The 25282-nt window shown below is 34.4% G+C and overlaps 1 protein-coding gene across 6 annotated transcripts in view; it reads left to right on the top strand.

The window, feature by feature from the left end:
* The window catches only part of sw (cytoplasmic dynein 1 intermediate chain short wing), a 96478-nt gene that overhangs the window by 29448 nt on the left and 41748 nt on the right, over window positions 1-25282 (top strand). For all 6 annotated transcript variants that reach the window (XM_089101737.1, XM_089101734.1, XM_089101733.1 and 3 more), the window contains exons 3-4: window positions 4501-4594; window positions 8438-8546. In XM_089101737.1, coding sequence (XP_088957863.1) covers window positions 4501-4594; window positions 8438-8546 — 203 coding nt within the window. The remainder of the gene's footprint in view (window positions 1-4500; window positions 4595-8437; window positions 8547-25282) is intronic.

The following is a 25282-nucleotide window of genomic DNA, read 5'->3' as shown; positions in this document are numbered from 1 at the left end:
TCTCACCCCCTCTACACATCCTGTAAGTGTCGACAATGTTTTTTCTGAATGGAAAAAATGGATTTGGGCACTCAGGAAAAGGGGCTAAACCCTGCGATCAGAACTTCAAAGGGGTTCAGCATGATATTTTTCTTCTTGTCTTTTGTATGGAAATTATGTTGCAAATTTAGTTCTTAAAAAACTGTAGAGGAAATGACCCCACGCAGAAATCCTCCCCAAATGATCTCCGTTTGGCACTCAACTGGTCTGTCCTTAACTGTAATATATATATATATATATATATATATATATATATATATATATATATATATATATATATATATATATATATATATATATATTATATATACCTGTGCAAAGGTGAAATGGGATCTGCCTTTGGGATTGATCACAAGGCAGATCCTCCTTGGAAATTTGAAAAAACTGGCAAATAATTCTTCTTTTTTACCTCCTGTGTTTTAATAGGGGATATATTCCAAGGCACTATTAAGGGCCAGTGATATAACAATTTCAAAACAATGTGTTGAAACAATAAAGAGCCAAAACGTATAAAAGATGTTTAATAGAAGGCCACAATAGTAAAGGCTGATGGTATTTTTATCTTAAATTAGGGCATTTTTATAATTTGTGGAGCTTGCCCTTGAGATTTTCATCTTTCACTTATGGAGTAATAATTTTATTGTTTTCAATCATTTTGTTTATTATAACAATTTTAAAAACTTCAGTACTATCTCGGCCTTCGGGGGTGCCCTAGGAGATAAAGGGAGCGGAAATGGTGGTTGGATATTCTTGGATCTGTTACTATGTTATTGAACCCATTGCATAAAACGAACTTCTTTTTGTTAGCATTCAAGTGAAGCCTCAACAAACGTTCTCTGTCTACAATTAACCATGTCTTGATGCAACCTACTGCAAAATACTTGATAACTTCAAAAAGCTTTGCAAAAGTGCAAAGCTAGAACTTTAAATATATGTTACCAAGACAAGAGGGTGAAGTCCAGGGTGGTGCAAGGGGTCTGAACTCAGATTGCTAATACAGGACCAAGCGTTTGAACCCAGTTGTAGAAAGACACTGCAGGGCCGACGCAAGGACCTTAGTAGTAGAGCAGTGTCGCCAGTCCGATACAGTACAATACAAGAGGGTTTAATAAGGGATGTATCCCAACGTGTTATGAAGGGTATATGATGAAATTTGTTTTACATCCGGATTGCAGCGATAGCTAGCAACCTAGTAAGGGACGATCACGCCCAATAGTAAAAAATGAAATAGTCCATAAATCCTAAAACGAAAATCAAATAAAAAAAACGAAGTACACTATTAGAACCGCCTTGTCCGAAATTCATAGATAGGAAACTTACCGTCCATTGGCTTGAACAACAAGGGAAATATACTGGCTCGAAAATCAACCCATTGCAACCACGATATTCCGCATATACGACATCTTTTTTTTCTACTTCTTTTCCTCAGATAGCGGGGTACTGGAACATCTTAGAGTGCTGTTTAATGGCTCATTTTAAAGGAAATTGATGGTAATGTACTAAAGCAACAAAGACCTTTAGTCTTTTTGAAACAATGCTCATTTTTTCCGGTAATTTAGTTTATATACACGAAGTTGGCTCTTTGACGCTTTAATGTAAGTCTTTAATAAATTAAAAGCTACTTTTGTCAATGACAGTATGTAGGGGTGGGATACCCTCCTTCTGCCCAAGTAGTCAGTGCATCTAAGCATGAACGGTTTAGAGTTGTGGTTGAATGGAGAGAGTAAAAGTTCACATAATGCTATTGACACAAGCAGTAAAGGAGGACCATCAAGTTTTTAACCTTACATTTCCCGGTTTATACAATATTTTTTTATTTTTTTCCCTCAAAATTGAGGAGTATATAAAATACAAATTGAAATACATCACCAAACAAAACAAAAAAACTGATTAAAAAAAAAAAAAAAACGAAATCAGACATCAAACAACGAAACAAACATTAACAAACGAAACAAAACAACTGATTTTAAATTACCTACTTAGTACTTAGATCCTGAGCCATCTGTGGCACATAGGGCATCGACGAAGCCTCGGTAATGTGTGAGCCCTGCGTAGATCACGTTCGTACGTGTGTCTGAGCGTGTTTCTCAGTCTTGCCCTCTGTCGACGCCCACGTGACTGCCACTGTTGAACCTGGTACGGGATTCTGGAGTCCTCCATCCGAAGGACGTGGCCAAAATAGCTCCATCTCATCTTCTTAATCACTTCAGTAATAAGCGGCTGGCCAGTTCTTCTGTGGACCTCAATGTTCCTGACTTTTTGGCGCCAACTGATATTCAGCATGCGTCTCAAGCACATATTTTCGAAGGCTGTGAGTCTTTTTTCTGTCCTAACATCTAGTTTCCAGCACTCACTGGCATACAATGGCACAGACAAAACATTGCTATTAAGAAGTCGCAGCTTTAGTGCAAGCTAGTACTTCTTTGATCTTCATACTGGCTGAAGTTTGTTGAAAGCAGCGTTTGCTATGCCAATTCTTCTCTTGACCTCATTTTGCACCTCTCCTGTGTAATCGACCCAGCTTTCGAGGTACTGAAATTCCTGGACTTCTCCGACTCTGCTATTTTTGTACAGGAGCTCGACTGGCGAGCCTGATGTTGTCATTGATTTAGTCTTCTCTATGTTGATGTTTAGGCCGACTTTCTCCGCTTTAACGCTCACTTTGTTAAGGAGCTCCTGGTGTCGCTGCTTGTTTTTTTTTCAGAAGTGCCACATCATCCGCAAAGTCGAGGTCCGATAGGATTTTATTTCCGACTGTTACTCGAAAGCCAGTCGCTTCTCGCAAGATTTTAAATTAGCTTAATAATATAACTGAGTAAATACGTAGAAAAAAAAACAGACATCAAACATCAACAAACTAAACAGAACAACTGAAAAAAAAGCTCAGCAACGTAAAATCAAACATTATTTTAATTCTGGGGAAAAAAGGGAATAGGTTTAGCATACAAAAAAGTTTTCAGATTTATGGTAAAAATTATCCCTCTTAATCCTTGCCACTTCCAACGGCTCTTTAATTTTAAATTTCAAAATTAATTTGGTACTCCTAACTCAAATTGGAAAACCAAGTAAAAATTTACAGTATTTAAAATAGTAAACGCAAATTGAAGAAAACTCGCAGAAATTAAAATCTCCGAAAAGAACTACAGGATAGAGAACATGCGGAAGGGCAATTGCGCCAAAAAGAGAAACTAAAATATCATGACGATATGATACCTCGAAGCCGTATCATTGAGCCAAATGCCTTTCTATTTTTTTTTTAATATTTAAAATTAACATTGACTTCAAGCTTCGAGCTGAAGCACAATAAGGTAACTCCAAATAAAGATCAGTATCAGAAACCGGAAATGAAGTACTCTTGTTGCAAATTAGTTCAGCTTGGTTATTGTCATTAATTGGGAAATATTGACATTTATTAATACTGATAGAAAAGCCTCTATTTTTAAGCTTACTGGAAACGATGTTAAAATTATCGATTATACTAGCTTTAGAACGGCTCAACAAAATAATATCATCAGCATATGCAATAAAATACACATCCCGCCCCCGAGATATAAAGGTTGTGGATAGAGATTACAAATTAATGCACTAAGTAAAATTAAAAGGAACATAGGCAGACTTATGAAATAAGAAATATATTTAAAGAAATATATTATTTCTTTAAAATTAAAAGAAATGTAGGCAGACTTATGATTTTGCTGGAAAGCAGTAGACTTATTCTGGCGAACACATTGTTATTTGTCGATTAGTAACCGTGAGAACAGATTGTGATCTACAACTGGAAATCAACAATAATTTTCGCAAAACCCATTTTTTTTATTCTTGGAAATAAATGGGAATATTTTCGAAGTCAATCAATCATTGTTCTGGGGTTTTCAATTAGGGTCATATTCCCTTTCGTAATCTTCCCGTGTTTGGTCCGATTTTCTCTTTAAGATTAAATTCTGAAACTTTCTATATTGTGCTGCAAAATTTTCTCAAGTTCATTACAGTTGAGTACCCTTTGGATGGGAAATAATTCAAAAGGAAGTACCATTCCGTGTCTTACTTTAGGTAGAAGATCATGCTATTAACGAACCTAAAAACCTTCATTGCAAAATAATTGTTTTTTCTCCTCCACCAAATAAATCATCATCATGATTATTCTACCTTGAAATTTCCTGATTAATTTAACCATCAAGTTCGACAAAAAACGATTCCAATTGTGGGTCGTTTTCATCCACAATGTCGATAAGCGAAACCTCTGATCGTCGCTAGAGCAGAATTATTGATCAGCAATTATGTGTGCCAAAACAGATTGTTGATCGATAAGGTTAATTAGGAACGTCACCAAGAAATGCCTTAAATGATGTTAACTTCTTCCTTTCTCAGAAATCAGCTTTGAAAGTCATCTCAGTTTTCCAGTGATTTTGATCTAGATACATCTGATTCTATTTTTGTTAATAGTTATATTTTTCTCTTCAGGCTGAAGACTTCTCATCAAGGACTACAACATCACTGGATCAGAACAAGGAATTGGATGCTCTATTGTCTTCTTTAGGTGTCGCTCCAGTTACAGGTATGAAACCGCCAAAACTGTGTCTGTCTTCACTATACATTCAGTGTTGTTTTTAGGTTACTTTTGAATTGGACGTTTGATGATCCATTTCTGCGTCCTTGTGTCTTTTTATTAACAATTTCATAGGAATGGTGCTCCTATGTGCAGTTCAGGTGGAAAGAGTGGGAGGTCGGGGGGGGGGCAGCCACTTGCTTAAAATACATTTTTAAGCTTCCGCAAATCGGTGATATATGTTTTCCATTCCACATATCTTTGTCAATAAATATCGAAGTCCATAGAAAAAGGAGCCCGTTTGCACCCTAATTTTAATATATTCTCAAATTAGCAGTTAAGAAAATCAATTAATTTTGCGCTGATGTTAAAAAATATTGTAGATGAATATGGATCTCGATTAAGGGGTGCTGCCTTTCGGTGGTATTTTGACCTTTTCAATGACAGGTCAAGTTGAGTTCTTTTTACCCTTTTTTGAGGAACAGACTCAAGAAGAATTAAAAATATTGTCTAACTACAACATTCTATTTTAAACATCAGTTTTACTTTTTGTGATCGGTAAGTGGTTTGTAAGTAAGTTGGTAAGATCGGTAAGTAAGTTGTAACTAAGTTGTAAGACTCGATCTTACAACCTTTTTTGTCCCCCATCGTAGAGAGACGTCTTAGAGACTGTCATGGATCTCATTATCATAGATAAAAAAAAGATAAACCAAGAGGGAGTACCTTCATCTGGTAAAGCAGGAATGTGAAACCCAATAGAGTGAATAATAAAGCCACAAATCATGTTTTCCTTTAATTGTAGGGCGTACCCCTCTAGTCGTTAGCCCGTCTAGTCTCGTGCTAAAAACACTAAAAGTGTCTTTTTGACGATCGTGTCGTTTGATGGTCTGTTAAGCAGACTGTTTTTTAAACGTTTTTGAACTTAGCCTCATTTTCAAGGCACCCTATATCCAACAAGGAGTTATGTACGGGTTTTACAGATTATTGTTTTGAATACCCCTCTAGCCTTGAATAGATGGCTCAAAGATCTTGCTCAGTTGAGATGAAGGGAACTCAGGCCAGGCGGAGGCTGAGTCCGGAGCAGAGAAAAGGCATAAATTAACCTGGGTAGTTCAGGTATTATTCTTATGTAAAAGTGCTTCCCCCCCTCACTGTGTGTTTAGGTACATTGTTGAGATGATAGCTCGCTCAAAGTAAAGAAAAGGTTTCCATTTTTGTCATGCTTCCCTTTTGTGCACCATATTTTTGCTTTATTTCTCGTTTTAGGAAATATGAAATTCCTTCAAATTTGTGCTTCAGAATTAGAACAAATATCGAATTTACTATATTTTATTTTCAACTAATCTTTCAGCTAGTTATATTTGCCATTTTTCCGGCATATGTAATTGTTTTGATTTTTTCAATAACAATACCGAAAAAAGGTATTTTTTTTAATGAAAACGCCCTAGAAAAGGTATTTTTCAAAATCTTAAAGGGGAAGAAAAAAAAAAAAAATCAAAGGAGGTATGCGATCCTGTCGGTCCTGTCCCTCCCATAATTTTCTAAATCCTGTTAGCGGCAAAAATATGGGGGACCACATCTCGTCCTGCCCCTCTAGTCGGTAGCCCGTCTAGTCTCGTGCTAAAAATACTGAGTGTCTTTTTGACGATCCTGATCGTTTGGTGGTCTGTTACCCAGACTGTTTTTTAAACGTCTTTGAACTTAGCCTCATTTTCAAGGCACCCTATATCCAACAAGGAGTTAGGTACGGATTGTGCAGACTATTGTTTTGAATACCCCTGTTTGGGTCTTTCAGAATCTTTGTTTCACCATGCCATTCTGGCGTGTTTTAATTTAACAGGTGTCCAATGTGTTTGGAACCCGTAAGATGCTTTAGAGTTTCGCTGATTTGAAAATGGAGAACCTGAAAACGACCTTTATCGAACCCACTTTAAAACCGGTCCCTGAAAACAAGACTCATCTTTAATCCTGTCGCTTAATATGGCGGTTCAATAATACTTCACTAATACTCATTGAATTTTTTCGTAATCAAATTTTATGATGCCACGAGGTTATGGGGTCGTTTATCTGGTTTGAATTTTCACTTGAATTATAATGTGAGGCATTATTATTTTTGGCCCACGAACTTTCTTGGAAAAATTAACAGAGCGTCAATTTAGACCAAGTAATGGCGTCAATTGAGGGGGGGGGGCAGGAGCATTCCCCAAAGACTTTCCTCTCCCCCTCCCCTGTCTTAAAGTAATGCAATCTTTTATGAAATCTTTTTCCTGTATTTCCATAGAAAACTTTGAAGAAACAAAATTGGTTTCCCCCAGATATTGAAAAATTAAATACCCACCCCCGTTATTTCAGTAAATTGCCGCAACTGGAACCAAGAGAACTGCCATTGAAAATGGCTAAGGTGACAAGGCTTGCTTTGCGTTGCTGTGCGACATAGTCGTAGTAATATATAGCTATAAATGAACTTGAAAGTGAGGCAGAGAAGTTGTCTTATTGACGTGATCTATTAATACCTTAACCAATAGAAATGGATCCTTTAGAAGGAGGGTCAAGAAAAACACTTTGGTATGAGGTTATTATTATATTCTTAGAATAGTAGGTAAGATAACGGTACTGGGAAGGAAGAGGGAAATAGCAATGTTAATAGTGCTTAGTCCAGCCTTAGAAAGAACGTCTTTATCGAGTCTCTACTCAGTAGATACGGGTGTTTTTTTAGGAACCGGGTAAAGGAAAATAGATGCTTAAGTTGTTGTTGCAGTGACAGATTTTAAGTTTCAGGGAGTACGCAGAGTTTCTCCACAATTCCCTTAAATTGTCAAAGATATTTCTAGTGCAATGTGTAGTAATTTTGCACTGATGGTTCCCCTCAGATTTAATTCCTTAGCCTCTCGTAAGACCAACTTTCAGAATATTTTTAGCGTTGTTACAGATGTTTTTGTTATCTTCATGCTGATTAAATGTTCGGCTGAGTTTTTGTGTTCAGTGATATTTTTCTGCAAATTCTCTGTGAGATGTGATGAGAGAGTTAAGGCATCCGGAAAGTCCCCAATATCTAGCTTTCGGTTTTGGTTCAATCGGCTACTCATTCAAAGGATATAGTCGATGAGATTTGTAAACAGCGTTAGGGTAAAAATGCATCCGTGACAGCACAGTTCAGTTCTGTTCATACTGAAGGACTCTGTTCATACTGAAGGACAGTTCTGTTCATACTGAAGGACAGCACGGTTCATACTGAAGGACTTTCATATAATTTAACGACAATCTTACTGGGGAAACCGTTGTATTTTGGAAATCTCCACAACGAATCTCTGTGAACAAAATCAGACGCATTCAAAAAGTCAAATCAAAGCGACAGTAATTGGCACTACAAATTCAAAGGTTCTGCCGGATCTTTGATAGATGTTGACAAGATGAATGCTGAAAGTGAACTGAACTGTCCCAGTCTTGAATTTTTTGCACAAATGTAAGGTTTCCCTGTTGACAAAGAAGAGAATAAACATTTTGTGTGTGTCTAAATACGTATTACATATACTAGTCCGACGCTTGTTCTGTCGATAGAGCCCGAATTTGATGCACAATTTCTTTCTTCTATCGACAGGATTTTCTCATCAAGCAAGGATATTTTGCACTGTTAAACGAAGGGGTATTCGGTGGTTTTTGTTAAAAATTGATAGATTTTGGTGTTACTTTAAGGAGAAAGTTTTGTGTTAATTCATGACTGGCTCAGACTCCTTCCCCCCCCCCAAAAAAAAAATATCCTCATTACTTTTTGTACTGCATAGTTTGTATATAATTTTCCTGGTATTTTTTCTATTATAGCCATTTTTCTCATTTTTAACCTAAACATTTCAGATGTGTTAAACAGTTTGACTCCAGAAGCAAGTGTTCAAGGGACTCCTGACTCAAGTCTCCATGCTCATGCATCGTCCCCACAGTCTGTTACTACAGTCGTGTCAAGAAGGTAAGTGCTCTTTTCTTCTGTTTCTTCTAACCATTCCTTTTTTTTTAGGGAAAGCAACAAATGGCTATTGAAGGTTTTCTTACATCCAATTTGTTAATTTGTCGCTTTGAACAGTATTTTTTTTTAAACACGTTTTTGTCGTTATTTGTAAAAATCTGTGTAGTTATGTAATGTCAACTATGGACCAAAACAGGTCAAACTTAAAGTGAGAAAAAAAGAATGTTTGGTGAATTTAATGGTTGAATGTTTATAGCTTATGTATGTTAGGTCGTGACTCTGTTGTCAAAGACTCCTCCAGTGGAGCTGTCAAAACCTGAAAAAAAATGCATTTTCGGTGTTTTTTTTTTCATTTTTCTGGTGTGGTAATAATTTTTTTATTGTTCTTTGCATTAATCATCTCCTTCCTGTCCCAATTCTTATTCTTTCTATTCCGATGTTTATACTCTCTATTCCAATTATTTGAAAATAGAAACGCCCTAAGGCCTAAAAGATAAATAAACTGTTATCTGTCTGTTTAGGTGGGGCCCTTGTAGATACTCTTCAATAACACGCCAAACTCCAGCAGGTTTTCTACCAAAATATATAGTCTTCAGTATCTTGAGTTACAAATAGGCTACACATCCTAACTGTGTTTCATGGCTTACCCTCTGCAAAGAGGTAGGCTGATGCAGTGAGGAACACAGAATTTTTTCCATCTTCAAAAAGATGCCAGAATTTCCTTTGATATGGCGGTAATTCAAAATGAATTGTCACTAAGTCAAGTGAGAGTTACGATTTTCATGTCTGTCCTCGAAAAGTTTCATTTAGTGTGGTGGTAATTCAAAATTGAATCATCCCTTACTCAAGTGAAGTTGGAATCATAATCTCAATTGACTTAGTGAAGATTCAGTTTTGAATTACCACCCTATTAAAGCCTCGTTTTTCTGCATCTAGTCTTGTCACTCTTGTCCAGTCTTGTCACCTCTTTTAGAGTTTTTTTTTCATTCTTGTCTCTTTGACAACAGGACAAGGAAACTGATGGCCAAACTACACTGAGTATCAAGTCACAGAATAGACAATCTTGTCAGACAAGAGCGATACTCATGTCAGCGGATAAGACCAAAAAAAAACACAGTGTGACAAGACTGACGAAGCAGGCACTAATAAGATGAATAGAGCGAGGACATGACTGAAAAACAGGCTTAAGTGAAATTCTGTTATCTTTTAGAGGATAGAGAACACAATCATAATCTCACTTGATTAGTCACAATTCATTTTGAATTACCGCCATTGAAACGCTATTCCATTAACGTTTTTTTATTTTTAACCATCTTTCATATGTGTTAATCAATGCTCAATATACGTGAGCTATAAACGTTCTACCATTAAAATTCACCAGGTTTTCTTTTTTCTCACTTTAAGTTTCATCGTTTTTCTTCCATAGTTGACAATGAATAACCAAATATACTTTCTGTTTTGAAAATTGAAAACTTCTTTTGCTATTCTTCTTGTTTTTCAGGTATCTTTATTCTTCCTATTCAAAATTTGCCAAATTTGGCATTCAAATCGAACTCAAAACAAATCTTCGCACAAAATTTTAAATTGCTTACACGCAACAAAAGTAACATAAAACTTCAATTATTACGGAAATGCATCAGAAAACTTCAATGTGGTATTTAAAAACACTACCTCTGAAAACATACATGGCAATCCTTACAACTTGTAATTTGGTTCGTGCCAAACACCAGTACTTTCTTTTTATTGGCGAATAAATTAACTAAAGTTTATTAGCCACAATTATTTGTGATATTTATAAGCTAAAAAGAAACATTAGTGAAAGAATTAGCTCAAGTTTGCCGGTTGACGAAATGTTTTGTACCCAAGAATGTAAGCCCTAGTTGTAGTTTTGTGTTGAATTTATTTTGTTTTGTAAGAATGTAGATGCCCGGTTTTTTTTGTAATGTCCGATTCAAACCATAGTCATACCTACCCATAGAAAGCCATGTTTTAATGAATTATACGTTTTTTCTTGAATTTCAACTTCACACTAGCCCAAATGTAAGATTAATTTAAAAAAAGAATATGCCTCAAATCCTAATTCTGAAGTTCGAAGGTGTTCAACCCGGCATATTAGGAAAGGCAGTCATAATTGGCGGCGAAGCCATACGTAACTTTAATTTTACCTTGAAAAGTCCCATCTAAGCAGACAACGCAAATAGGAGTTAATATCATTTTCTTTTATTATGAATTCAAAATCCTTCCTATATATTCCAAGTCTGTTAGCTCTTCTTGGTACGGGCCTCATTGGAAGTATGATGACAAATAACTAAATAAAATAAAGAATATATTAGAATTGATTTTTTCTTTTAACTATTTACAATGACCGAGGCTTTTATTTTACGAAGAGCATCATTGATAAACTAATAATGGGGAACTTGTAATGCAAAAAGCATAAGTTCATTTGGAGTTATTCAGTTAAATATCATGGAGTTGAATATCCAAAGTATCTGCTTTGTCTTTTTGCTTAGCTTTTTTCAGCTGGCTGAAAAATTTTTTTTGATCAGATTTCATGAATAGACATTGTGGTCTTAGAACTTATTTAGCGGGGATCAATAGTGTTCTACTACGAATTCAGTTACTTAGATCGAGGTTTTTGAGTGCTTATTTATTGTGCGGTCTTAAAACGCAGTTAGTGTAGTTCAATACTCAGTTACTTAGAATTCAGTTATTTCGATTGAAGCTTTGAGGTTTGTACGCACTTGTTAATTTTGCGGTCTTAGAACGTATTTAGCGGAGTTCCATATTCAGTTACTTAGAATTTCGTTATTTAGCGCTTATTTATTGTGCCGTCTTAAAACGTATTTGGTGGAGTTTAATGCTCAGTTACTTAGAATTCAGTTATTTCGATTGAGGCTTTAAGGTTTGTACGCGCTTATTAATTTTCCGGTCTTAGAACGTATTTAGCGGAGTTCCATATTCAGTTACTTAGAATTCCGTTGTGTAGCGCTTATTTATTGTGCCGTCTTAAAACGTATTTGGTGGAGTTTAATACTCAGTTACTTAGAATTCATTTATTTCGATTGAGGCTTTGAGGTTTGTACGCACTTGTTAATTTTGCGGTCTTAGAACGTATTTAGCGGAGTTCCATATTCAGTTACTTAGAATTTCGTTATTTAGCGCTTATTTATTGTGCCGTCTTAAAACGTATTTGGTGGAGTTTAATGCTCAGTTACTTAGAATTCAGTTATTTCGATTGAGGCTTTAAGGTTTGTACGCGCTTATTAATTTTCCGGTCTTAGAACGTATTTAGCGGAGTTCCATATTCAGTTACTTAGAATTCCGTTGTGTAGCGCTTATTTATTGTGCCGTCTTAAAACGTATTTGGTGGAGTTTAATACTCAGTTACTTAGAATTCATTTATTTCGATTGAGGCTTTGAGGTTTGTACATGCTTATTAATTTTGTGGTCTTAGAACGTATTTAGCGGAGTTCCATATTCAGTTACTTAGAATTTCGTTATTTAGCGCTTATTTATTGTGCCGTCTTAAAACGTATTTGGTGGAGTTTAATACTCAGTTACTTAGAATTCATTTATTTCGATTGAGGCTTTGAGGTTTGTACGCGCTTATGAATTTTGTGGTCTTAGAACGTATTTAGTGGAGTTCCATATTCAGTTACTTAGAATTTCGTTATTTAGCGCTTATTTATTGTGCCGTCTTAAAACGTATTTGGTGGAGTTTAATACTCAGTTACTTAGAATTCATTTATTTCAATTGAGGCTTTGAGGTTTGTACGCGCTTATGAATTTTGTGGTCTTAGAACGTATTTAGTGGAGTTCCATATTCAGTTACTTAGAATTTCGTTATTTAGCGCTTATTTATTGTGCCGTCTTAAAACGTATTTGGTGGAGTTTAATACTCAGTTACTTAGAATTCATTTATTTCGATTGAGGCTTTGAGGTTTGTACGCGCTTATTAATTTTGTGGTCTTAGAACGTATTTAGCGGAGTTCCATATTCAGTTACTTAGAATTTCGTTATTTAGCGCTTATTTATTGTGCCGTCTTAAAACGTATTTGGTGGAGTTTAATACTCAGTTACTTAGAATTCATTTATTTCAATTGAGGCTTTGAGGTTTGTACGCGCTTATTAATTTTGTGGTCTTAGAACGTATTTAGAGGAGTTCCATATTCAGTTACTTAGAATTTCGTTATTTAGCGCTTATTTATTGTGCCATCTTAAAACGTATTTGGTGGAGTTTAATACTCAGTTACTTAGAATTCATTTATTTCGATTGAGGTTTTGAGGTTTGTACCTGCTTATTAATTTTGTGGTCTTAGAACGTATTTAGTGGAGTTCCATATTCAGTTACTTAGAATTTCGTTATTTAGCGCTTATTTATTGTGCCGTCTTAAAACGTATTTGGTGGAGTTGAATACTCAGTTACTTAGAAATCAGTTATTTCGATTGAGGCTTTAAGGTTTGTACGCGCTTATTGATTTTCAGGTCTTAGAAAGTATTTAGCGGAGTTCCATATTCAGTTACTTAGAATTCCGTTGTGTAGCGCTTATTTATTGTGCCGTCTTAAAACGTATTTGGTGGAGTTTAATACTCAGTTACTTAGAATTCATTTATTTCGATTGAGGCTTTGAGGTTTGTACGTGCTTATTAATTTTGTGGTCTTAGAACGTATTTAGTGGAGTTCCATATTCAGTTACTTAGAATTTCGTTATTTAGCGCTTATTTATTGTGCCGTCTTAAAACGTATTTGGTGGAGTTTAATACTCAGTTACTTAGAATTCATTTATTTCGATTGAGGCTTTGAGTTTTGTACGCGCTTATTAATTTTGTGGTCTTAGAACGTATTTAGCGGAGTTCCATATTCAGTTACTTAGAATTTCGTTATTTAGCGCTTATTTATTGTGCCGTCTTAAAACGTATTTGGTGGAGTTTAATACTCAGTTACTTAGAATTCATTTATTTCGATTGAGGCTTTGAGGTTTGTACGCGCCTATTAATTTTGTGGTCTTAGAACGTATTTAGTGGAGTTCTATATTCAGTTACTTAGAATTTCGTTATTTAGCGCTTATTTATTGTGCCGTCTTAAAACGTATTTGGTGGAGTTTAATACTCAGTTACTTAGAATTCATTTATTTCGATTGAGGCTTTGAGGTTTGTACGCGCTTATTAATTTTGTGGTCTTAGAACCTATTTAGCGGAGTTCCATATTCAGTTACTTAGAGTTTCGTTATTTAGCGCTTATTTATTGTGCCGTCTTAAAACGTATTTGGTGGAGTTTAATACTCAGTTACTTAGAATTCATTTATTTCAATTGAGGTTTGTACGCGCTTATTAATTTTGTGGTCTTAGAACGTATTTAGTGGAGTTCCATATTCAGTTACTTAGAATTTCGTTATTTAGCGCTTATTTATTGTGCCGTCTTAAAACGTATTTGGTGGAGTTTAATACTCAGTTACTTAGAATTCATTTATTTCGATTGAGGCTTTGAGGTTTTTACGTGCTTATTAATTTTGTGGTCTTAGAACGTATTTAGCGGAGTTCCGTATTCAGTTACTTAGAATTTCGTTATTTAGCGCTTATTTATTGTGCCGTCTTAAAACGTATTTGGTGGAGTTTAATACTCAGTTACTTAGAATTCATTTATTTCGATTGAGGCTTGAGGTTTGTACGCGCTTATTAATTTTGTGGTCTTAGAACGTATTTAGTGGAGTTCCATATTCAGTTACTTAGAATTTAGTTATTTAGCGCTTATTTATTGTGCCGTCTTAAAACGTATTTGGTGGAGTTTAATACTCAGTTACTTAGAATTCATTTATTTCGATTGAGGCTTTGAGGTTTGTACGCGCTTATGAATTTTGTGGTCTTAGAACGTATTTAGTGGAGTTCCATATTCAGTTACTTAGAATTTCGTTATTTAGCGCTTATTTATTGTGCCGTCTTAAAACGTATTTGGTGGAGTTTAATACTCAGTTACTTAGAATTCATTTATTTCGATTGAGGCTTTGAGGTTTGTACGCGCTTATTAATTTTGTGGTTTTAGAACGTATTTAGCGGAGTTCCATATTCAGTTACTTAGAATTTCGTTATTTATCGCTTATTTATTGTGCCGTCTTAAAACGTATTTGGTGGAGTTTAATACTCAGTTACTTAGAATTCATTTATTTCGATTGAGGCTTTGAGGTTTGTACGCGCTTATTAATTTTGTGGTCTTAGAACGTATTTAGCGGAGTTCCATATTCAGTTACTTAGAATTTCGTTATTTAGCGCTTATTTATTGTGCCATCTTAAAACGTATTTGGTGGAGTTTAATACTCAGTTACTTAGAATTCATTTATTTCGATTGAGGCTTTGAGGTTTGTACGCGCTTATTAATTTTGTGGTCTTAGAACGTATTTAGCGGAGTTCCATATTCAGTTACTTAGAATTTCGTTATTTAGCGCTTATTTATTGTGCCGTCTTAAAACGTATTTTGTGGAGTTTAATACTCAGTTACTTAGAATTCATTTATTTCGATTGAGGCTTTGAGGTTTGTACGCGCTTATTAATTTTGTGGTCTTAGAACGTATTTAGCGGAGTTCCATATTCAGTTACTTAGAATTTCGTTATTTAGCGCTTATTTATTGTGCCGTCTTAAAACGTATTTGGTGGAGTTTAATACTCAGTTACTTAGAATTCATTTATTTCGATTGAGGCTTTGAGGTTTGTACGCGCTTATGAATTTTGTGGTCTTAGAACGTATTTAGTGGAGTTCCATATTCAGTTACTTAGAATTTCGTTATTTAGTGCTTATTTATTGTGCCGTCTTAAAACGTATTTGGTGGAGTTTAATACTCAGTTACTTAGAATTCATTTATTTCGATTGAGGCTTTGAGGTTTGTACGTGCTTATTAATTTTGTGGTCCTAGAACGTATTTAGCAGAGTTCCGTATTCAGTTACTTAGAATTTCGTTATTTAGCGCTTATTTATTGTGCCGTCTTAAAACGTATTTGGTGGAGTTTAATACTCAGTTACTTAGAATTCATTTATTTCGATTGAGGCTTTGAGGTTTGTACGCGCTTATTAATTTTGTGGTCTTAGAACGTATTTAGCGGAGTTCCATGTTCAGTTACTTAGAATTTCGTTATTTAGCGCTTATTTATTGTGCCATCTTAAAACGTATTTGGTGGAGTTTAATACTCAGTTACTTAGAATTCATTTATTTCGATTGAGGCTTTGAGGTTTGTACGCGCTTATGAATTTTGTGGTCTTAGAACGTATTTAGTGGAGTTCCATATTCAGTTACTTAGAATTTCGTTATTTAGCGCTTATTTATTGTGCCATCTTAAAACGTATTTGGTGGAGTTTAATACTCAGTTACTTAGAATTCATTTATTTCGATTGAGGTTTTGAGGTTTGTACGCTGCTTATTAATTTTGTGGTCTTAGAACGTATTTAGTGGAGTTCCATATTCAGTTACTTAGAATTTCGTTATTTAGCGCTTATTTATTGTGCCGTCTTAAAACGTATTTGGTGGAGTTGAATACTCAGTTACTTAGAAATCAGTTATTTCGATTGAGGCTTTAAGGTTTGTACGCGCTTATTAATTTTCCGGTCTTAGAACGTATTTAGCGGAGTTCCATATTCAGTTACTTAGAATTCCGTTGTGTAGCGCTTATTTATTGTGCCGTCTTAAAACGTATTTGGTGGAGTTTAATACTCAGTTACTTAGAATTCATTTATTTCGATTGAGGCTTTGAGGTTTGTACGCGCTTATTAATTTTGTGGTCTTAGAACGTATTTAGCGGAGTTCCATATTCAGTTACTTAGAATTTCGTTATTTAGCGCTTATTTATTGTGCCGTCTTAAAACGTATTTGGTGGAGTTTAATACTCAGTTACTTAGAATTCATTTATTTCGATTGAGGCTTTGAGGTTTGTACGCGCTTATTAATTTTGTGGTCTTAGAACGTATTTAGCGGAGTTCCATATTCAGTTACTTAGAATTTCGTTATTTAGCGCTTATTTATTGTGCCGTCTTAAAACGTATTTGGTGGAGTTTAATACTCAGTTACTTAGAATTCATTTATTTCGATTGAGGCTTTGAGGTTTGTACGCGCTTATTAATTTTGTGGTCTTAGAACTTATTTAGCGGAGTTCAATATTCAGTTACTTAGAATTTCGTTATTTAGCGCTTATTTATTGTGCCGTCTTAAAACGTATTTGGTGGAGTTTAATACTCAGTTACTTAGAATTCATTTATTTCGATTGAGGCTTTGAGGTTTGTACGTGCATATTAATTTTGTGGTCTTAGAACGTATTTAGCGGAGTTCCATATTCAGTTACTTAGAGTTTCGTTATTTAGCGCTTATTTATTGTGCCGTCTTAAAACGTATTTGGTGGAGTTTAATACTCAGTTACTTAGAATTCATTTATTTCAATTGAGGCTTTGAGGTTTGTACGCGCTTATGAATTTTGTGGTCTTAGAACGTATTTAGTGGAGTTCTATATTCAGTTACTTAGAATTTCGTTATTTAGCGCTTATTTATTGTGCCGTCTTAAAACGTATTTGGTGGAGTTTAATACTCAGTTACTTAGAATTCATTTATTTCAATTGAGGCTTTGAGGTTTGTACGCGCTTATGAATTTTGTGGTCTTAGAACGTATTTAGTGGAGTTCTATATTCAGTTACTTAGAATTTCGTTATTTAGCGCTTATTTATTGTGCCGTCTTAAAACGTATTTGGTGGAGTTTAATACTCAGTTACTTAGAATTCATTTATTTCGATTGAGGCTTTGAGGTTTGTACGCGCTTATTAATTTTGTGGTCTTAGAACGTATTTAGAGGAGTTCCATATTCAGTTACTTAGAATTTCGTTTTTTAGCGCTTATTTATTGTGCCGTCTTAAAACGTATTTGGTGGAGTTTAATACTCAGTTACTTAGAATTCATTTATTTCGATTGAGGCTTTGAGGTTTGTACGCGCTTATTAATTTTGTGGTCTTAGAACGTATTTAGCGGAGTTCCATATTCAGTTACTTAGAATTTCGTTATTTAGCGCTTATTTATTGTGCCGTCTTAAAACGTATTTGGTGGAGTTTAATACTCAGTTACTTAGAATTCATTTATTTCGATTGAGGCTTTGAGGTTTGTACGCGCTTATTAATTTTGTGGTCTTAGAACGTATTTAGCGGAGTTCCATATTCAGTTACTTAGAATTTCGTTATTTAGCGCTTATTTATTGTGCCGTCTTAAAACGTATTTGGTGGAGTTTAATACTCAGTTACTTAGAATTCATTTATTTCGATTGAGGCTTGAGGTTTGTACGCGCTTATGAATTTTGTGGTCTTAGAACGTATTTAGTGGAGTTCCATATTCAGTTACTTAGAATTTCGTTATTTAGCGCTTATTTATTTTGCCGTCTTAAAACGTATTTGGTGGAGTTTAATACTCAGTTACTTAGAATTCATTTATTTTGATTGAGGCTTTGAGGTTTGTACGCGCTTATTAATTTTGTGGTCTTAGAACGTATTTAGTGGAGTTCCATATTCAGTTACTTAGAATTTCGTTATTTAGCGCTTATTTATTGTGCCGTCTTAAAACGTATTTGGTGGAGTTGAATACTCAGTTACTTAGAATTCAGTTATTTCGATTGAGGCTTTGAGGTTTGTACGCGCTTATTAATTTTGTGGTCTTAGAACGTATTTAGCGGAGTTCCATATTCAGTTACTTAGAATTTCGTTATTTAGCGCTTATTTATTGTGCCGTCTTAAAACGTATTTGGTGGAGTTTAATACTCAGTTACTTAGAATTCATTTATTTCGATTGAGGCTTTGAGTTTTGTACGCGCTTATTAATTTTGTGGTCTTAGAACGTATTTAGAGGAGTTCTATATTCAGTTACTTAGAATTTCGTTATTTAGCGCTTATTTATTGTGCCGTCTTAAAACGTATTTGGTGGAGTTTAATACTCAGTTACTTAGAATTCATTTATTTCGATTGAGGCTTTGAGGTTTGTACGCGCTTATTAATTTTGTGGTCTTAGAACGTATTTAGCGGAGTTCCATATTCAGTTACTTAGAATTTCGTTATTTAGCGCTTATTTATTGTGCCATCTTAAAACGTATTTGGTGGAGTTTAATACTCAGTTACTTAGAATTCATTTATTTCGATTGAGGCTTTGAGTTTTGTACGCGCTTATTAATTTTGTGGTCTTAGAACGTATTTAGCGGAGTTCCATATTCAGTTACTTAGAATTTCGTTATTTAGCGCTTATTTATTGTGCCGTCTTAAAACGTATTTGGTGGAGTTTAATACTCAGTTACTTAGAATTCATTTATTTCGATTGAGGCTTTGAGGTTTGTACGCGCTTATTAATTTTGTGGTCTTAGAACGTATTTAGCGGAGTTCCATATTCAGTTACTTAGAATTTCGTTATTTAGCGCTTATTTATTGTGCCGTCTTAAAACGTATTTGGTGGAGTTTAATACTCAGTTACTTAGAATTCATTTATTTCAATTGAGGCTTTGAGGTTTGTACGCGCTTATTAATTTTGTGGTCTTAGAACGTATTTAGTGGAGTTCCATATTCAGTTACTTAGAATTTCGTTATTTAGTGCTTATTTATTGTGCCGTCTTAAAACGTATTTGGTGGAGTTTAATACTCAGTTACTTAGAATTCATTTATTTCGATTGAGGCTTTGAGGTTTGTACGCGCTTATTAATTTTGTGGTCTTAGAACGTATTTAGCGGAGTTCCATATTCAGTTACTTAGAATTTCGTTATTTAGCGCTTATTTATTGTGCCGTCTTAAAACGTATTTGGTGGAGTTTAATACTCAGTTACTTAGAATTCATTTATTTCGATTGAGGCTTTGAGGTTTGTACGCGCTTATTAATTTTGTGGTCTTAGAACGTATTTAGCGGAGTTCCATATTCAGTTACTTAGAATTTCGTTATTTAGCGCTTATTTATTGTGCCATCTTAAAACGTATTTGGTGGAGTTTAATACTCAGTTACTTAGAATTCATTTATTTCGATTGAGGCTTTGAGGTTTGTACGCGCTTATGAATTTTGTGGTCTTAGAACGTATTTAGTGGAGTTCTATATTCAGTTACTTAGAATTTCGTTATTTAGCGCTTATTTATTGTGCCGTCTTAAAACGTATTTGGTGGAGTTTAATACTCAGTTACTTTGAATTCATTTATTTCGATTGAGGCTTTGAGGTTTGTACGCGCTTATGAATTTTGTGGTCTTAGAACGTATTTAGTGGAGTTCCATATTCAGTTACTTAGAATTTCGTTATTTAGCGCTTATTTATTGTGCCGTCTTAAAACGTATTTGGTGGAGTTTAATACTCAGTTACTTAGAATTCATTTATTTCGATTGAGGCTTTGAGTTTTGTACGCGCTTATTAATTTTGTGGTCTTAGAACGTATTTAGCGGAGTTCCATATTCAGTTACTTAGAATTTCGTTATTTAGCGCTTATTTATTGTGCCATCTTAAAACGTATTTGGTGGAGTTTAATACTCAGTTACTTAGAATTCATTTATTTCGATTGAGGCTTTGAGGTTTGTACGCGCTTATTAATTTTGTGGTCTTAGAACGTATTTAGCGGAGTTCCATATTCAGTTACTTAGAATTTCGTTATTTAGCGCTTATTTATTGTGCCGTCTTAAAACGTATTTGGTGGAGTTTAATACTCAGTTACTTAGAATTCATTTATTTCGATTGAGGCTTTGAGGTTTGTACGCGCTTATTAATTTTGTGGTCTTAGAACGTATTTAGCGGAGTTCCATATTCAGTTACTTAGAATTTCGTTATTTAGCGCTTATTTATTGTGCCGTCTTAAAACGTATTTGGTGGAGTTTAATACTCAGTTACTTAGAATTCATTTATTTCGATTGAGGCTTTGAGGTTTGTACGCGCTTATGAATTTTGTGGTCTTAGAACGTATTTAGTGGAGTTCCATATTCAGTTACTTAGAATTTCGTTATTTAGCGCTTATTTATTGTGCCGTCTTAAAACGTATTTGGTGGAGTTTAATACTCAGTTACTTAGAATTCATTTATTTCGATTGAGGCTTTGAGGTTTGTACGCGCTTATTAATTTTGTGGTCTTAGAACGTATTTAGCGGAGTTCCATATTCAGTTACTTAGAATTTCGTTATTTAGCGCTTATTTATTGTGCCGTCTTAAAACGTATTTGGTGGAGTTTAATACTCAGTTACTTAGAATTCATTTATTTCGATTGAGGCTTTGAGGTTTGTACGCGCTTATTAATTTTGTGGTCTTAGAACGTATTTAGCGGAGTTCCATATTCAGTTACTTAGAATTTCGTTATTTAGCGCTTAGTTATTGTGCCGTCTTAAAACGTATTTGGTGGAGTTTAATACTCAGTTACTTAGAATTCATTTATTTCGATTGAGGCTTTGAGGTTTGTACGCGCTTATTAATTTTGTGGTCTTAGAACGTATTTAGCGGAGTTCCATATTCAGTTACTTAGAATTTCGTTATTTAGCGCTTATTTATTGTGCCGTCTTAAAACGTATTTGGTGGAGTTTAATACTCAGCTACTTAGAATTCATTTATTTCGATTGAGGCTTTGAGGTTTGTACGCGCTTATTAATTTTGTGGTCTTAGAACGTATTTAGTGGAGTTCCATATTCAGTTACTTAGAATTTCGTTATTTAGCGCTTATTTATTGTGCCGTCTTAAAACGTATTTGGTGGAGTTGAATACTCAGTTACTTAGAATTCAGTTATTTCGATTGAGGCTTTGAGGTTTGTACGCGCTTATTAATTTTGTGGTCTTAGAACGTATTTAGCGGAGTTCCATATTCAGTTACTTAGAATTTCGTTATTTAGCGCTTATTTATTGTGCCGTCTTAAAACGTATTTGGTGGAGTTTAATACTCAGTTACTTAGAATTCATTTATTTCAATTGAGGCTTGAGGTTTGTACGCGCTTATTAATTTTGTGGTCTTAGAACGTATTTAGTGGAGTTCTATATTCAGTTACTTAGAATTTCGTTATTTAGCGCTTATTTATTGTGCCGTCTTAAAACGTATTTGGTGGAGTTTAATACTCAGTTACTTAGAATTCATTTATTTCGATTGAGGCTTTGAGGTTTGTACGCGCTTATTAATTTTGTGGTCTTAGAACGTATTTAGCGGAGTTCCATATTCAGTTACTTAGAATTTCGTTATTTAGCGCTTATTTATTGTGCCGTCTTAAAACGTATTTGGTGGAGTTTAATACTCAGTTACTTAGAATTCATTTATTTCGATTGAGGCTTTGAGGTTTGTACGCGCTTATTAATTTTGTGGTCTTAGAACGTATTTAGCGGAGTTCCATATTCAGTTACTTAGAATTTCGTTATTTAGCGCTTATTTATTGTGCCGTCTTAAAACGTATTTGGTGGAGTTTAATACTCAGTTACTTAGAATTCATTTATTTCGATTGAGGCTTTGAGGGTTGTACGTGCTTATTAATTTTGTGGTCTTAGAACGTATTTAGCGGAGTTCCATATTCAGTTACTTAGAGTTTCGTTATTTAGCGCTTATTTATTGTGCCGTCTTAAAACGTATTTGGTGGAGTTTAATACTCAGTTACTTAGAATTCATTTATTTCAATTGAGGTTTGTACGCGCTTATTAATTTTGTGGTCTTAGAACGTATTTAGTGGAGTTCCATATTCAGTTACTTAGAATTTCGTTATTTAGCGCTTATTTATTTTGCCGTCTTAAAACGTATTTGGTGGAGTTTAATACTCAGTTACTTAGAATTCATTTATTTCGATTGAGGCTTTGAGGTTTGTACGTGCTTATTAATTTTGTGGTCCTAGAACGTATTTAGCTGAGTTCCGTATTCAGTTACTTAGAATTTCGTTATTTAGCGCTTATTTATTGTGCCGTCTTAAAACGTATTTGGTGGAGTTTAATACTCAGTTACTTAGAATTCATTTATTTCGATTGAGGCTTGAGGTTTGTACGCGCTTATTAATTTTGTGGTCTTAGAACGTATTTAGTGGAGTTACATATTCAGTTACTTAGAATTTCGTTATTTAGCGCTTATTTATTGTGCCGTCTTAAAACGTATTTGGTGGAGTTTAATACTCAGTTACTTAGAATTCATTTATTTCGATTGAGGCTTTGAGGTTTGTACGCGCTTATTAATTTTGTGGTCTTAGAACGTATTTAGTGGAGTTCTATATTCAGTTACTTAGAATTTCGTTATTTAGCGCTTATTTATTGTGCCGTCTTAAAACGTATTTGGTGGAGTTTAATACTCAGTTACTTTGAATTCATTTATTTCGATTGAGGCTTTGAGGTTTGTACGCGCTTATTAATTTTGTGGTTTTAGAACGTATTTAGCGGAGTTCCATATTCAGTTACTTAGAATTTCGTTATTTAGCGCTTATTTATTGTGCCGTCTTAAAACGTATTTGGTGGAGTTTAGCACTCAGTTACTTAGAATTCATTTATTTCGATTGAGGCTTTGAGGTTTGTACGCGCTTATTAATTTTGTGGTCTTAGAACGTATTTAGCGGAGTTCCATATTCAGTTACTTAGAATATCGTTATTTAGCGCTTATTTATTGTGCCGTCTTAAAACGTATTTGGTGGAGTTTAATACTCAGTTACTTAGAATTCATTTATTTCGATTGAGGCTTTGAGGTTTTTACGCGCTTATTAATTTTGTGGTCTTAGAACGTATTTAGCGGAGTTCCATATTCAGTTACTTAGAATTTCGTTATTTAGCGCTTATTTATTGTGCCGTCTTAAAGCCTATTTGGTGGAGTTTAATACTCAGTTACTTAGAATTCATTTATTTCGATTGAGGCTTTGAGTTTTGTACGCGCTTATTAATTTTGTGGTCTTAGAACGTATTTAGCGGAGTTCCATATTCAGTTACTTAGAATTTCGTTATTTAGCACTTATTTATTGTGCCGTCTTAAAACGTATTTGGTGGAGTTTAATACTCAGTTACTTAGAATTCATTTATTTCGATTGAGGCTTTGAGGTTTGTACGCGCTTATGAATTTTGTGGTCTTAGAACGTATTTAGTGGAGTTCCATATTCAGTTACTTAGAATTTCGTTATTTAGCGCTTATTTATTGTGCCGTCTTAAAACGTATTTGGTGGAGTTTAATACTCAGTTACTTAGAATTCATTTATTTCGATTGAGGCTTTGAGGTTTGTACGCGCTTATTAATTTTGTGGTCTTAGAACGTATTTAGCGGAGTTCCATATTCAGTTACTTAGAATTTCGTTATTTAGCGCTTATTTATTGTGCCGTCTTAAAACGTATTTGGTGGAGTTTAATACTCAGTTACTTAGAATTCATTTATTTCGATTGAGGCTTTGAGTTTTGTACGCGCTTATTAATTTTGTGGTCTTAGAACGTATTTAGCGGAGTTCCATATTCAGTTACTTAGAATTTCGTTATTTAGCGCTTATTTATTGTGCCGTCTTAAAACCTATTTGGTGGAGTTTAATACTCAGTTACTTAGACTTCATTTATTTCTATTGAGGCTTTGAGGTTTGTACGCGCTTATTAATTTTGTGGTCTTAGAACGTATTTAGCGGAGTTCCATATTCAGTTACTTAGAGTTTCGTTATTTAGCGCTTATTTATTGTGCCGTCTTAAAACGTATTTGGTGGAGTTTAATACTCAGTTACTTAGAATTCATTTATTTCAATTGAGGCTTTGAGGTTTGTACGCGCTTATTAATTTTGTGGTCTTAGAACGTATTTAGTGGAGTTCCATATTCAGTTACTTAGAATTTCGTTATTTAGCGCTTATTTATTTTGCCGTCTTAAAACGTATTTGGTGGAGTTTAATACTCAGTTACTTAGAATTCATTTATTTCGATTGAGGCTTTGAGGTTTGTACGTGCTTATTAATTTTGTGGTCCTAGAACGTATTTAGCAGAGTTCCGTATTCAGTTACTTAGAATTTCGTTATTTAGCGCTTATTTATTGTGCCGTCTTAAAACGTATTTGGTGGAGTTTAATACTCATTTACTTAGAATTCATTTATTTCGATTGAGGCTTGAGGTTTGTACGCGCTTATTAATTTTGTGGTCTTAGAACGTATTTAGTGGAGTTCCATATTCAGTTACTTAGAATTTCGTTATTTAGCGCTTATTTATTGTGCCGTCTTAAAACGTATTTGGTGGAGTTTAATACTCAGTTACTTAGAATTCATTTATTTCGATTGAGGCTTTGAGGTTTGTACGCGCTTATGAATTTTGTGGTCTTAGAACGTATTTAGTGGAGTTCCATATTCAGTTACTTAGAATTTCGTTATTTAGCGCTTATTTATTGTGCCGTCTTAAAACGTATTTGGTGGAGTTTAATACTCAGTTACTTAGAATTCATTTATTTCGATTGAGGCTTTGAGGTTTGTACGCGCTTATTAATTTTGTGGTTTTAGAACGTATTTAGCGGAGTTCCATATTCAGTTACTTAGAATTTCGTTATTTAGCGCTTATTTATTGTGCCGTCTTAAAACGTATTTGGTGGAGTTTAGCACTCAGTTACTTAGAATTCATTTATTTCGATTGAGGCTTTGAGGTTTGTACGCACTTATTAATTTTGTGGTCTTAGAACGTATTTAGCGGATTTCCATATTCAGTTACTTAGAATTTCGTTATTTAGCGCTTATTTATTGTGCCGTCTTAAAACGTATTTGGTGGAGTTTAATACTCAGTTACTTAGAATTCATTTATTTCGATTGAGGCTTTGAGGTTTGTACGCGCTTATT

This window comes from Artemia sp. Qi Xiang Cuo, chromosome 15 (assembly GCF_049724085.1).
Source record: "Artemia sp. Qi Xiang Cuo chromosome 15, ASM4972408v1, whole genome shotgun sequence".
Classification (NCBI taxonomy): Eukaryota; Metazoa; Arthropoda; class Branchiopoda; order Anostraca; family Artemiidae; genus Artemia; species Artemia sp. Qi Xiang Cuo.
The sequence above is the reverse complement of the archived record's forward strand: the minus strand, read 5'-3'. Positions and strand labels throughout refer to the sequence as shown.